The sequence below is a fragment of the Phocoena sinus genome, chromosome X (genome assembly GCF_008692025.1).
Source record: "Phocoena sinus isolate mPhoSin1 chromosome X, mPhoSin1.pri, whole genome shotgun sequence".
Classification (NCBI taxonomy): domain Eukaryota; kingdom Metazoa; phylum Chordata; class Mammalia; order Artiodactyla; family Phocoenidae; genus Phocoena; species Phocoena sinus.
In genome coordinates, this window is record NC_045784.1 from 60,284,224 (window position 1) to 60,298,819 (window position 14,596).

Consider the following 14,596-nt stretch of genomic DNA (forward strand, 5'->3'; position numbering starts at 1 on the left):
AACACCTCAGCTCAGGCGGGCCAAAAAATTACTCTTTATGTAGTAAAAAGTTTATCCATCATTTTTTTATTGCCTCCAGATATTTTAGCCTCTAGATTTATTGAGATATAATTTACATACCATTAAATTAACTAATTTTAAGTGTACAATTCAATGGTTTTTAGTAAACTTACAGAGTTGTACAACTATCACCACAATCCAATTTTGGAACATTTCCGTCACCCCAGAAAGATCCCTTGTGCCCATTTGCACTCACTCCTGTTCCCACTCCCAGCCCCAGGTAATCACTAATCTGCTGTCTTTTTCTACACGATTTGCCTATTGTGGACATTTCATGTATGTGGAATCTTACAGTATGTGGACTTTTTGTCTGGCTTCTTTCATCTATAATGTTTCTGAGATTATCAGTACTTCATTCCTTTTCGTTGCTAAATAGTATTCCATTGTCTGGATATACCACATTTTGTCTATCCATTTACCAGTTCATGGACTTTTGGGTTGTTTCAACTTTGTGAATATTATGAATTATGCTTCCATGAATATTCACTTGCAAGTTTTTGTATGGACATATGTTTTTTATTGGGTAGATACCTAGAAGTGGAATTTCTGGGTTGTATGTTTAACTTTTAAAGAAACTGCCAAACTGTTTTCCAAAGTCACTACACTGTTTACATTCTCCTCATGTTTCTGGATTTTGCTTCATAGTTAAGAAGCTTTCTCTATGCCAAGATTAAAGAGGAAATCACCCATGTTTTCTTCTAGTACTTGTGTTGGTTTTATTTTTTACATTTCATTTTTCCATTTGGAGTTTATACTTGTGTTTGGTGTGGACCTATTTTCTTTTAATGTCCTTATTTTCAATAACTCAATCATTTTTTCTGATTATAAAAGTGATACCCAGGGGCTTCCCTGGTGGCGCAGTGGTTGAGAGTCCGCCTGCCGATGCAGGGGACACGGGTTTGTGCCCTGGTCCGGGAGGATCCCGCATGCCGCGGAGCGGCTGGGCCCGTGAGCCATGGCCGCTGAGCCTGCGCGTCCGGAGCCTGTGCTCCGCAACGGGAGAGGCCACAACAGTGAGAGGCCCGCATACCGCAAAAAAAAAAAAAAAAAAAAGTGATACCTTGCTTCTTGTAGGACATTTAGAAAAGTATAAAGAATAAATCTTAAAATTTGTCATAGTTTTATCACCCAGAAATGACTGCCCTTCTCTTTGTAACTCTCCCTCTTTGGGTCATTTAATCTTGGTTTCCTGATAATATTTTTTAAATGTTGGATAAAGGAACTGAGGAAAGCTTGGATCTCTTAAAGGGTCTCCTAAAGACCTGTTCTAGTATAGCCAGTTTAGAAGCAATTGACCCATCTTTTCTTTCAATTTAGCACAGACCTGTTTCATGTAAGACAAGACTAATGAAAACCATTCCAGACTTCCAACTACCTAGAATATCCTATAGGATATAGTTTTAGCTACAAAAGTAACAGATTCATGGGGGGAAGCAGCCGCAAGGCACAGGGATATTAGCTCGGTGCTTTGTGACAGCCTGGAAGGGTGGGAAGGGGAGAGTGGGAGGGAGGGAGACGCAAGAGGGAAGACATATGGGAACATATGTATATGTATAGCTGATTCACTTTGTTGTGAATCAGAAACTAACACACCATTGTAAAGCAATTATACCCCAATAAAGATGTTTAAAAAAAAAAAAAAAAAAAAAAGTAACAGATTCTAAGAAACAGTTGATGAATGAAACAATGTAACTCAATTGTTCAATGTTTTACAGAGAAATAATGATGCTACTTTTCTCAAAAATGTATATTTATATCTTTAGAGACATTTCTTAAGGCTTTTTACAAAATGTACAGTTTATATACATGATTTTTTTTTTGCTTTTTTCCTTAGGTTATATTCTTTTCTTTGTGAATGTGTGTCATTGAAGCTTTTGTATAGATTTTCTGCACGTGTTTGTCAATTTTCACATGCTCAACTGAGGAATCCTACTAGCATTGGCAATTAAATAGCATCTGAAAGAGGAAACATTGGTTTACATTGTATTTTCCCCGGTTTAGAGAAACCTTGGAAATTTTTAGAGGAAAAAAACTATTGAGTTAAAAGTATCATTACTTTGGAGCTTGTCAACTTGCATGAATGATGCGTGGAAGTTTTCAGTTTAATAACAATAAAGAAATCAGAGCAATCTAAACTAACACTAAATTTACTCGTAGTTTATTTTTATAATCCACAGTTGAACATTCCTTCATAAGAGTTCTAGTAAATTCTCAAGAGTGTAATGAAACCCTATGGTGTGGCTTTGCTCTTAACTTTTGATAAAGAACATGCTAAGATCTTCTATAAGACTTCATGGAAATCTTAAACTGGGTGAGAGGGCATCTGTTCCTGAAATCCTTTTCTGTCCTTTCTTGAGATTGAGAACAGCTGTTCCCTGTCCTTATTTTCTCTTTATTATATCCTTGACAACTATTCATTTTCCCCTTCCATTTCCTTCAGATCAAGTCTTCATGTTTCTTCTGATCTTTTTTTGCCAGTCCTATTTTCTAGTCTTTTGAGCAATTAATCCCAGTGGATTACAAAAAAAGCAAATCAAAACTGCTTCTTATTGATCTGTTTCAGTAGTCTGGAACTGATAGCAAGTAATCTGTATAAATGCCAAAAGTTCTTTGAAGCTATTTCTGTCCCTTCCACTCCTATTTGAAATTAATACTATTGTTGCCACCACCCACTCTAAGCCATTAAAAATTGATAGACAAATGAACAGGAGGCTGTGGGTCATCAGTTTGAAGGGAGGCAAGCATTTAGAAGGGAGCACTTGTTTATGGAGAGTTGTGAAATGTGTTCTTAGTGGCCACAGGTCATCATTTCAACTTTTTCACTCCTTAAATGCTATTTCCCTAACTTTACAGCAAATAGGTAATTGACTTATGTTGATTAGCTTAAATTTTGACCCTTAGCAGTGTCACTTCTACCTCCCCCATACCTCTTCCTTCTCTAGTTCCCTAATCTTTAATGAGGGATTGAGAATGAGAAGCCGGAGAGAACATGTATCTTAGCTATTAGTTAGCCTTTACTTCTTACCTACATAGCATAAATAGAAAGATCTTAAACCAAGATCCTAAACCTAGAGGTTAGTCATTCTTGTTGCAACCATTTCTTGCTCTGAATTATTACCTTCCTCCAAACCATTAATTTAAAGTAGTTCAGGCATACATTTTTATTTATCCAATATACTACCTGGCTGGAAGTATACATTGGAATGAACGCTTTTTCTAGACTTCTGGGGGTTAATTTTAAACCAATCCCACCCTAAGGCCTATGGGATATATATTTTTATCCACCTTTGATATAACTGTTATCAATCGGGAACTTTTCTTTTCTTTTTTTTTTTGGCTGCATTAGGTCTTCACTGCTGTGCATGGGCTTTTCTCTAGTTGTGGCAAGCGAGGGCTACTGTTCATTGCAGTGCATGGGCCTCTCATTGCGGTGGCTTCTCTTGTTGCGGAGCACGGGCTCTAGGCATGCAGGCTTCAGTAATTGCAGCACACAGGCTCAGTAGTTGCATCACACAGGCCCTAAAGTACGCGGGCTTCAGTAGTTGCAGTGCGTGGGCTCAGTAGTTGAGGCACGTGGGCTCTAGGGCATGCAGGCTTCAGTAGTTGTGGCACGCGGGCTCAGTAGTTGCGGCTCGCAGGCTCTAGAGTGCAGACTCAGTAGTTGTGGCGCATTGGCTTAGTTGCTCCACGGCATGTGGGATCTTCCCGGACCAGGGATCGAACCCGCGTCCCCTGAATTGGCAGGCATATTCTTAACCACTGTGCTACCAGGGAAGTCCACAAGTACTTTTCTAATATGTTACTTTCTTTGTCTTAGTGTGGAACCATCAGAGAATCTACAATCCCTAATGGAGAAGAATCAGTCACTGGTAGAGGAGAATGAAAAATTAAGTCGTGGTCTAAGTGAGGCTGCTGGTCAGACAGCCCAGATGTTGGAGAGGATCATTTTGGTGAGGCTTCAAGACTAAACTACTACCAGTCTGGACATTTACTAACTTTAGTTTCTGAAATACTTAACATGCTTCTCATTATGAGAGACAAGTTACATGGAAAGAAATGAATTAATATTACCATATCCTCCCTGGAGCCCCCTCCAGGGAAAATCCAAGAACATTTAATCAAACATACAGAAAAATTAAAAGACTTATGCCGTGAACACGTATATATCTACCACAAAGAATCTACATGAAGCCTATTTTTTTTTTTTTTTTTTTATGAAGCCTATTTTAAAGTGGATTTGTTCTAAAATATCAGAGAGGAAAGAACCAGGTCCTTCTGTCACCTTAAGTTCTGCCTAATCATCCATAATACCAAGTAATTCTCCTCACTAAGATTTTAGTTCCTTTTTATCTCCCTTCCCCTAATGTCACATTTCATATCCCATCCTAACAGCTGCCATGGAGAGAGAAAACATCTGGAAAATTAATTTTAACTCCTTTTACATATGGTTAATTTTCAAATAGTGGATCACTATGTAACTGACTACACCAGTTCTGTGTCCTACTACATGTGTGATAGTACCCTCCTGGATCAGTGTGTGTGGGCTCTGTCACTAACATTGTTCTACTAGTCTAAATACAACTCAATATTTGATAGCACAGCGATTGCCAGAAGTAAAAATGAGTTCCCACCAAAATGTAATTGAACATCTGTAATTTATACACCTTCACGAATCAGTGTACTCCAGTCAAGGAAGAGTAACCTGCTTAAAGATTTCTTTAAAGGGGGCCAAATCCTAGGTCCATTGTAATGTCCATTACTAGCAGAAGGGTGAAAATGGGATCTAGGGGATTTTTTTTTTTTTTTTAATGCGTTACGCGGGCCTCTCACTGTTGTGGCCTCCCCCGTTGCGGAGGACAGGCTCCGGACGCGCAGGCTCAGCGGCCATGGCTCACGGGCCCAGCCGCTCCGCGGCACGCGGGATCCTCCCAGACCGGGGCACGAACCCGCGTCCCCTGCATCGGCAGGCGGACTCTCAACCACTGCGCCACCAGGGAAGCCCTAGGGGATTTTTTTATATACAGTTTTCTATCTCCAGTGCTACATTTTGTGTCTTTGAAGTAACTCTAGAAGCTGTGCTTCACATGTGAGTGTGGCTCACATAACAGACAGTACTTGTTATTCTAGCCGTGTACCCATCTGACCTTTATAAGGTTGTTACAATGGCTGCCCAATAGGTTTATTGTTTGATGTCTTGTCAGAACTTCATAACGAGCACAACAGTTTTGTCCTATATAAACCATCCTTCCCAAATCTGTTGCAGCATCTAGCATGTTACAGATACTGTGACTGAAATAAAATGGAAAATATCAGTAACCCTTCCCAAAACGTAGCTGCCTCTCTGCCATTTCTTCTTCTCTGCCATCATTCTTATGCCTCATCTTTTTCTTGCTTTCTTTTGCTAAAACTAGTCTACCATATCACATAGTGTAACTTGAAAAAACCCTCAGCTCATATTCAATGTGAGGCCCTTTTATGTTTTAAATGTCCTTATGGTGGGGCTAGGGAACAGTGTAGTGTAGGAGGCAGTTTTAAAGCAAGTGGGTTTTTTGCAAACAGCAGGGCGTAGCATGCCAGGAAGTATTGCTTTTTCCCCCAGTTGCAAAGTTCTGTATGGAATTAAGGCTTCACGCTCCACCCTATAGTCTGAGCTTCATGGCAAGCATAAGACCCAGCTGCTTGGATGCTATTTTTAGTAGCTCATGTTGACTGAAGGGCTAATTTCCATGACTGTTAAAAAACACATTTCTCGCTAAATAACCAAAGCCCACTAAATCCTCTATTACAGCAAAGGAGTTAGTCTCTCTACCTAGGTTTTAATCCATAGGAGCAGAAGAGAGGGCCTAATTAGGTGAGGCTGTCAGGCAGTGCCACTGATGATCTCCTGGGTCTTTGTTGCAGACAGAACAAGCGAATGAAAAAATGAACGCCAAGCTAGAAGAGCTCAGGAAGCATGCAGCGTAAGTTTCCTACCAGATGTTTGTGACCTATACCACCTTAGTACATAATCATGGACCCACTGGCCTTTGCAGTATGATTAACCCTTGGGTTCCTTTGCTTGAATTTTCAGCTGCAAAGTGGATCTTCAAAAGCTAGTGGAGACTTTGGAAGACCAAGAACTAAAAGAAAATGTAGAGATGATTCGTAACCTGCAGCAAGTGATTACCCAGCTATCGGTAAGCCAAGTAGGGACAGTGTAAATAGGCATGTTGCTTTCGTTTGTTTCTCTTGATGCATATAAGCATGTCTAACTCTGCACCTTTTGCTGAAACAACTAGATTGTGAGCTGTTTGAGGACAAAGATCATGGATCATTGGATATGACCTGAATATTGAATTAGTTAAATCAAAACCACTCATAGATTACACGTGCAGTGGCACATTAATATTTCAGTATTCTAATCAAACACTGGAAGCAGCAACACTGGTGCAAAATTGCCTGGGTAGCATGAGCAGCAGTCATTGATTTGCTGTCTTTTCGGTGTAGGCTAACTTAATAAGAGGCCTTATACCATACCCCAATTTTAAATAAGCTGGGTTCTGACAGATAGCATAGAGCCTCCAGGAAATACCATAGCTCTCTTTTATAACCAGTAATAAATTAGTTTGAATGATCATTCCACTATAAGTTCACATTTTTATTTATAGAACTAGTATAGTAGATGTCGGTGGGTTTTGTTGGGAGGGTGGTTGTTTGTTGTTTTTCCCAGAAGAAACATTCTTACAGTCCTACCATCCTAAAAGCCTCTTTTTATTTTTGGTGTTCCTTCTCTATCCTAGTACTTAAGCATAGATATTTTTTTGAAAAATTGAAATCATATTATGTTATGGGGTCATGGTTGGTAAAGGGGTTATGGTTTGTTTTGTTCCATCTATACCCTCTTGTTTATTATTCTGAAGCAGTAATGTGTATGTAAGTGCCTGGTAGTAATTCCTAGGTCTGAAACAGAGGTTTTAATTTTACCAGAACAGTGATTCTCTACCCCGGGTCTTGCCCAGTGTTTTCTAGAGTTGTCAAAAGGTTATCACAAAATCATCCGCATCTCTATTTTACTCTTAAAGAGTCAGTGAAAAAAATACCATACAATATTGTAAGGGGAATGGTTAGGATGGCCAGTTCAAGAAATTAAATGAGTAAACTTCCAAAAGACTAGAAAGCAGTGTTTTAGAATAAGTAGTACTGTACAAAATTATTACAGGTAGTCCAAGATGACAGTTCATTTTCCTAACAAACAGGCCATAGTAATTGAGAATCTGAGCTCCAAAGCCAGACAAACCCTGGTTTGAATCCCATTCTGCTACTCACTAGCTGTGTAACCTTGCTAAGTACTATATTGATATTGAAAGAAAATAATCCAAGTGACTCAAATCGAGGTTAAAGGCATTATTCAGCTGATGTACTCAGGGATCACCTGGACTCCAAATAACTCCCTGAGTTGGAATAGCATTGGAGTTTCATACAGTGAGAAGGGAGGGGTGTGATTCCTTGTGGTTTGTCTCAGTTGGCAGTTTTTGTTGTTAATTGCTGTGAATCTTTTGGTTGGACGATGCTCCAGTTTTCATGCTTCTTGCTCAAGAACACTGGTGCAATCCCATCCTGATAAATGTCCAATTATTTTCAAGAGTTGTTCTTGCAAGCCTTGTTGTTTGTCAGTTTGCCAAGGTTCACAGGTGGGAGAGGTGGCAAAAAACCCTCTCTCATGTCTGTTTTAATCCTCTTACATTAGCAATATGAGCAAAGTGTGGTGGGAGCCCAAAGGAAGGGGTGATTAACTGCCTAGAAAATTCAGGAAGAAAAAACTGTGTCCTAAAAAATGAATAGGACTTTGCCACACAGACAGAGGGGAAAGGACGATCTATATAGAGGAAAAGGTATATGCAAAAGCAAAGAGGTATGAATGTTTAGAACATGGTAAGAACTTCATTGTGGCTGAAGTATAGAATGTGTGCTAGAGAATGGCTATCCACAAGGTTAAATTTCACCATCTGTAATCGAGGTGAAGCATCTTATATATGAAAACTTTGTGTGAACTGCCTCAGAATTGAGATAATCTAGACTGAAGAACCCTACTGGAGCCAAATCTTATAAGATCAGAAAAGAGTAATCCAGGGCACCATTGTTCATGGCCACCACACTGATCTTAAAGGATTCCGCGCCACCTCTTTGAGTCACATGGGAAAGATGAAGAAGGAAACTAATGGAACCAAGTTAACAATATAAGAGAAGGCATATCTTCAGTGAGGATCTGGCAGTATGACTGGTGCCTGGCATGACTGTGGAGGAAGTTGCTAGTGGTGGCTAGCTCAGAGGAACTCTAGAGAATTGCTGTGTCTGTCACTAAAATTCACTTGGCATGCGTAGCAGGAGGGTGCTAAAGATTGCCACAAGCTGATAAAGTCCCTGGCTTCCATCCACCATCATGGTCAGGTAGAGTAAACCCTTTTACCCTGGGCTCCTGCTGGACTCTTGAATCAGAGTTCTCTGTGTCTATTGTTTGGAGACCCTCCCAGCTACATATTTGTTTGGAAATACACAACAATGTATCCTGTGGCTTTTACTGAGACTCACTACAGTGAAAGCAGAATGTTTTAAATGTAAGTGCTTGTGCCCTTCATTCTGGATTAAAACTATTTTTATTATAAGTGATGGTTGAACACCCTCTTTTCAGTTATGAAGGCAACCATTGTTCCTGGACCTTTCTCCTAGGGCTTTAAGTGCTAAACTGTACTATTTCTTCCTTTAAAATGTAATTCAGGCAAACCTTGTTGCAGTTACCTGTGAGGAAATTCATGCAGTCCTTTCAGTTCCCACAAAATCAAATTTTTTTTGTTTTTACCCCTTTCTCCAAGACCAGTTCCATAAAAAGCTTTTTGCATGCCCAGTAATGCTATTGCCTACAGCCCACAAGCACAAACTTCATTTTGGAGGGTATTACTGGTTAATGTAGCTCAACGTACCTGTTCCCGTAGTAGTCCTGTTCCCCTGACCATCACCTTCAGCAAATCATGTCTTTTTATTACAAGAGGTTCTCAGTAGCCTTAGAATGAGGGAGAAAGAGGCTGTTAGATTGAAATAAATCCTATTGTTATATATTTACATTTAGGATTATAAAGGCATAAACCTGCCATGTTCATGTAGAATGTGTCACCAAAGCTTAAACCTTAGCATTGTGAAATTTCACTGGGCCAAAAGGTAAACCCACAGTAACAACATGTCTTCTTCAGGGCATGTTGAATCGGATCTACTTGGATCCTGAGCCTCTGGAAGGTCCTAGAAAAAGTCTCCAAAAGCCAGTGTCATAGGCCCTACTAGTCTAGGATAGGTCTATAACTAGTCCTTTTACTGAGACTTACTGGGAGGGAGAAAAGGGTAACCATTAACCTATAATACATTGAAGTGCTCTGTTTTTTAAGAAGGATTTAGTATGTCCTGCCCTTGGAGAATCACCGGTAGTGTAAATCACGATGAGAAAGGATGTAGGAATACTGGGGCTTCCTTTGAATTCTCTTTGAGTCTCACTGGTTAGGAATTTCTGGGCAGAATAAGGGAAATGCTTTACAAACAGCATTTACTAAGGGCCTTTTTTTTTTTTTTTTGGCCACACTGTGTGGCATGCGGGATCTTAGTTCCCCGACCAGAGATCGAACCCGTGCCCCCTGCACTGGGAGCATGGAGTCTTAACCACTGGACCACCAGGGAAGTTCCATTAAGGGCCTCTTTCACTTCTTGCCTTAAAGGTACTAAGATTCAAGTTTCAACAACTATGTAATGTTTCACTGGGCTGGTGCCGGGACTCCCTGTGCTAACCCTAAATTCTTTCCTTGCTATTGAGCCAATAGCTCTTTCATCTATGACCTTAATCATGTGACATCCTGGAAATAATCCTTTCTTCCGAGGGCTTTTCAGAATCACTTAAACAGAAGTGGTAATCTTTATGTTGCAATGCCAAATAAAGCCTAAATTCCAGTGGGGAGAACAGAGCTTGCTCATATGAGAGCCTATAAATAAATTAGTCCTAATAAGTGGTTTTAGGTTTCCCTTTTAGGTGGTTGTTGTTCTAATGCTCAAAAAAGGAATGTGCCCTTCTCTGGGAGGGAATCAGTGCTTACCCTTTCCCTTCAACTAACCACTACCTCGAGTAGCTGCATATGATTGGTTCCTATGTATATGAGGGACAGAGTCTGAAGTGTGTCTGACTTAATGAGCACATTTTTCTGGGGCATTCACCTGTGGCGTTTATTTCCTTGTAGAGTGGGCTCTTGCTACCTTGACTGGATATAAGATAAAAATCAAAAATAATCCTTCATCCTATTCACTTTTCTGCTGCATTGCCTTTATTTGCTATGTCTGGTCTTAGGATGGTATGTCCATGAGAACTGGCTAGACCTGTACATTATAGAGGTAGACTTAGTGGTAAAAAACAGAAAAAGAAAGGGTAGAGTCTATAAAGTGGATTGAACTTTGGCCTGCTGGAATGGCTGTTTCACTCTAGCCCAGTGAACTCTGGCAGAGCAGGAGAGGTGCAATAAATATGTCAGTGGCCACATGACCCTATTTTTACGAAGACTGCACAATCAACCTTTATAAAAAAGACAGACCCTTGAGAAATGGGAAGTGGAAACATGGTTGTTGGGGTATATGTGACTACAGAATTGGTCCAACACCTTAAATGGTCTCTATATACACTTGAAAACAACTAAATAACCCATATAAAACCCACTAGTAAGCTCCTAAACTGAGATATCATTTCTCATTGCAGGATGAAACTGCTGCTTGTATGGCTGCAGCTATTGATACTGCAATGGAACCAGAAGCGGTAAGTAATTGGCCCCTTTGTGTAGAACCAGGAGCTTTAGCTGTGCCATTTCTTATGATTTATCACTCACCTGAGGAAGAGACTCCCTGATTGCTACCATCCTCCATAGAATGCCTTGGAAATCCAGAAATCTTGAGTGTAAAACTCAGTTAACTATAAAATCCCTAACTTGGATAGTATCTCTCTCTAATAGTATAACTGCTAAGCAAAGCTTCTCAGGGTTGCCACTTTCCATATTTGCAGTCTGGCTTACTGATTTCTTATTAGATGCTAGTATTCTGCATCAACTGTCTAGCACATTAAGACGAAGAAGGAAACAAATTAGGAAATTATGGCAAAGTCAAAAAAGCATTAGAGAAGAAATGGAAGAAAATTTTTTCTCAACATATGTTTCTGTGGATGCAGTGGTTAAGGGCTAAAAGAACCAAGGAAAATATTTTGAGCATTCAAGTTGCAAGAATAGATAAAATGTGTTAGATATTGGCTGAAGGCTATAGAGCAGAGTCAGAATGAAAGGATGGACAGTGGTTTGCTTGAGACAGCTTTTTCTCCCTAAAACAAATATGTGTTGGTATTTTTTATATTCTGAAAGAAGAAAGATAGGAGGTAAATCAGGTGCCAGAGGTCAGCTCTGTGAGAATAAATGAAGCCTCTTCTCCATTTCCACCATTACCAAAGTGCCATTTCCAGAGCCCTCTCTCCTCTAATAAGGTGAAAGTAAGAAGTGTTGGCCAGGGCTTCCCTGGTGGCGCAGTGGTTGAGTCCACCTGCCGATGCAGGGGACACAGGTTTGTGCCCCAGTCCAGGAAGGTCCCACATGCCGCGGAGCGGCTAGGCCCATGAGCCATGGCCGCTAAGCCTGCGCGTCCAGAGCCTGTGCTCCACAACGGGAGAGGCCACAATAGTGAGAGGCCCAAAACTTGGTTCACTCTAAAAGAATCAGTTAAAGGATATAAGAAATAAGGTTCTTGTGAGAACAGAGAAATAGGTTAGCTCAATTTACTTCTGATGTTTAAAGCAAATGTTTGAGAAGCTACAGTTTTAAAAGAACAGAGGTACTTAAAAAAAAAAAGAACAGAGGTACTGGTAATGGAGAAGTGGCTGTGAGACTTGAAGAAACAGTGCCTAAGGAACTCCAATTGCTTGTTCCTCTCACAACTCATTATACTGATCTTTTCCAGCAAGTGGAAATCAGTCCAGGGAGCAGCAGGTCTTCTGATGGTTTCACCACTCAGCATGCTCTACGTCAAGCTCAGATGTCTAAGGAGCTGGTTGAGTTGAATAAAGCCCTTGCACTGAAAGAGGCCCTAGCCAAGAAAATGAATCAGAATGACAGCCAACTACAGCCTATCGAGTTCCAGTACCAGGTACAATATTTACTAGGGCACGTAATGTTCATGTCTACCATCTCTCTTTAGTAGTATGGGAAGAAAGCAGGCACACCGTTTTTGATGATGACAGGGCAACATAATGTGCATAGTACAACTGGAGTTGTGCTGCTGGTTAAAAAAAGGATACATTTGGGCTTCCCTGGTGGCGCAGTGGTTGGGAGTCTGCCTGCCGATGCGGGGGACACGGGTTCGTGCCCCGGTCTGGGAGGATCACACATGCCGCGGAACGGCTGGGCCCGTGAGCCATGGCCGCTGAGCCTGCGCATCCGGAGCCTGTGCTCCGCAGCGGGAGAGGCCACAACTGTGAGAGGTCTGCATACCACAAAAAAAAAAAAAAAAAAAGGATACATTCAGTATAAAGAAACTGTAATTTTCTTTCATTTAATCTAATACCTTACTTATGCAACAGGTATTTAATAAATAGTTAGATAATGTTATAATAAATGTGGTCCCTACTTGTAGAGAAATTTTGTTCTAATAACTATGCTGGGATTCTAAGAAAGGTACATCTCTTAGTAGACGGTCTGGGTTATAGTGAGAATTATGAAGACACTTGTAGTGGATGTCACATGAGTTGGCAAATGGTTAAACTGCTTTTCCTAGTGGTAGTCCTAAGTGGCCCTTGCTAATTAATAATCAGGTCTTTACTTAAAGACAAGTCTTGGGCTTTTAGGTTGTCCACAAGGTTACCCTTGCTCCAGACCTTATTTTCCCCTGTAGCCTGGTATTTCCCATCCACAAAGGGATGTTAGCAGAACTGGTAGGGGGAAGGGTGGATTACTTTCCCATTCAGCTATATCCTATCATCCCCAAAGTCCTATATGCTGTTCTCGACAAATCCCTGTATTACTCATACATTTCTACCACCAGTTCCCCTAAGTTTTCAGAGTAAAAACAAGAAAAGTGTTTCTCCTAAATAATTTTCACCACTTTTTTTCCCATAGGGCAGAAGTTGCTTCCAAAATAATAACTGAGTTGCCAATAGAGGTGTTATTTCCTTTTTGTTATCACAGTCTTAACTTTTTTTTTTGTCTTAACTTTTTTGAAACTTATTTTTTATTTATGTCACACAAATGCACGTATATCATTTTTACAGGTCAAATAGTACAATGCTCAGAAAAATAAAAGCAATCTCCTGCCCTACTACCTTCTCTCCTATTCCCTAGGCTTATAGTTTAAGTTCTTTAAGCTGTTTCTTCTGACATTTACCTCCAGATTTCTAGATAAGAGTTGGTAGTATAATTATGTTACTTTAAAATTTTTGGACATTTTCAATTGACTTCCCACTATGGGAGACGGGAATATAGCTCTCTTATACATACCCCCATGCACAGTGCCTCACCTCTATCTTTCAAAATGGTTATATCACACTTTTTGATTAAATGAATATTTAGTGTTTAAATTTTATGATTACGTAAGTTTTATAACTGAGCCACATAGTATACTATGATTCCATTTCCTTTCTTATACAGCCTTTTGCATTTCCTGAAGTTAATTTTGGGAGTTCCCTGGCAGTCCAGTGGTTGGGACTGGGGGCTTTCACTGCTGTGGGCCCGGGTCCAATCCCTGGTCGGGGAACTAAGATCCCTCAAGCCATGTAGCATGGCCAAAAATAATAATAATAATCACAATAGTAATAATAATCTCATTTTTTCATTTACTTAGTCTGCTATTTACCTGTCAATAATTTATCTCCAAACTTCTTAAGAGAATTATAAAGCTCCTCTCAGTAGTCAAACATACCAGGTAATTTATCAATCCATTTCTTTCTTGAAGACAACCCTCTTGGAATCTTTTGTTCTGGTTTGCTTTCTCTGGGCCTACTGCCCAGCCATCAGCCTGGGACCGTCGTCCTGGGAACCTGCTTCACTTCTCATCTCTGTGTTGAAACCGATTCCATGTCTTCCTCATTCTTGGGCTACTCCTTTGTGTTGGTGGAGTACAACCCAAACAGCTTTTTGAGAAAGTGTACATGAAAGGAAAATGTTTTAAACCATTGCATGCCTGAAAGTAGCTTTTTGTTGTTGTGGTGGTGGTGGTGTGGTGATGGTGGTGTTTCTTACACTTGTTAGTTTGGCTGGGTTTAGAATTCTACAGTGGAAATCGTTTTTCTTCAGAATTTTGAAGGCTTTGCTCCATGGTCTTCTATTTCCAATGTTGCTGTTTAGAAGTCCATTATAATTCCTGATTCTTTTTATTTGACCTGTATTTTCCTCCCCTCTGGCAACTTTCAGGATCTTTTCTTTATCCCCAAGTATTCTTTAATTTCACAATCATGTGCCTTGGTGTGGATCTGTTCTCACTTATTGTGCTTGGTGCTTGGTGGGTC

The 14,596-nt window shown here is 40.2% G+C and overlaps 1 protein-coding gene across 1 annotated transcript in view; it reads left to right on the plus strand.

The window, feature by feature from the left end:
- The window catches only part of KIF4A (kinesin family member 4A), a 129,189-nt gene that overhangs the window by 68,464 nt on the left and 46,129 nt on the right, over window positions 1–14,596 (plus strand). Inside the window, exons 11-15 of the mRNA XM_032619389.1 lie at window positions 3,878–4,010; window positions 5,962–6,020; window positions 6,131–6,236; window positions 10,820–10,876; window positions 12,058–12,243. Coding sequence (XP_032475280.1) covers window positions 3,878–4,010; window positions 5,962–6,020; window positions 6,131–6,236; window positions 10,820–10,876; window positions 12,058–12,243 — 541 coding nt within the window. The remainder of the gene's footprint in view (window positions 1–3,877; window positions 4,011–5,961; window positions 6,021–6,130; window positions 6,237–10,819; window positions 10,877–12,057; window positions 12,244–14,596) is intronic.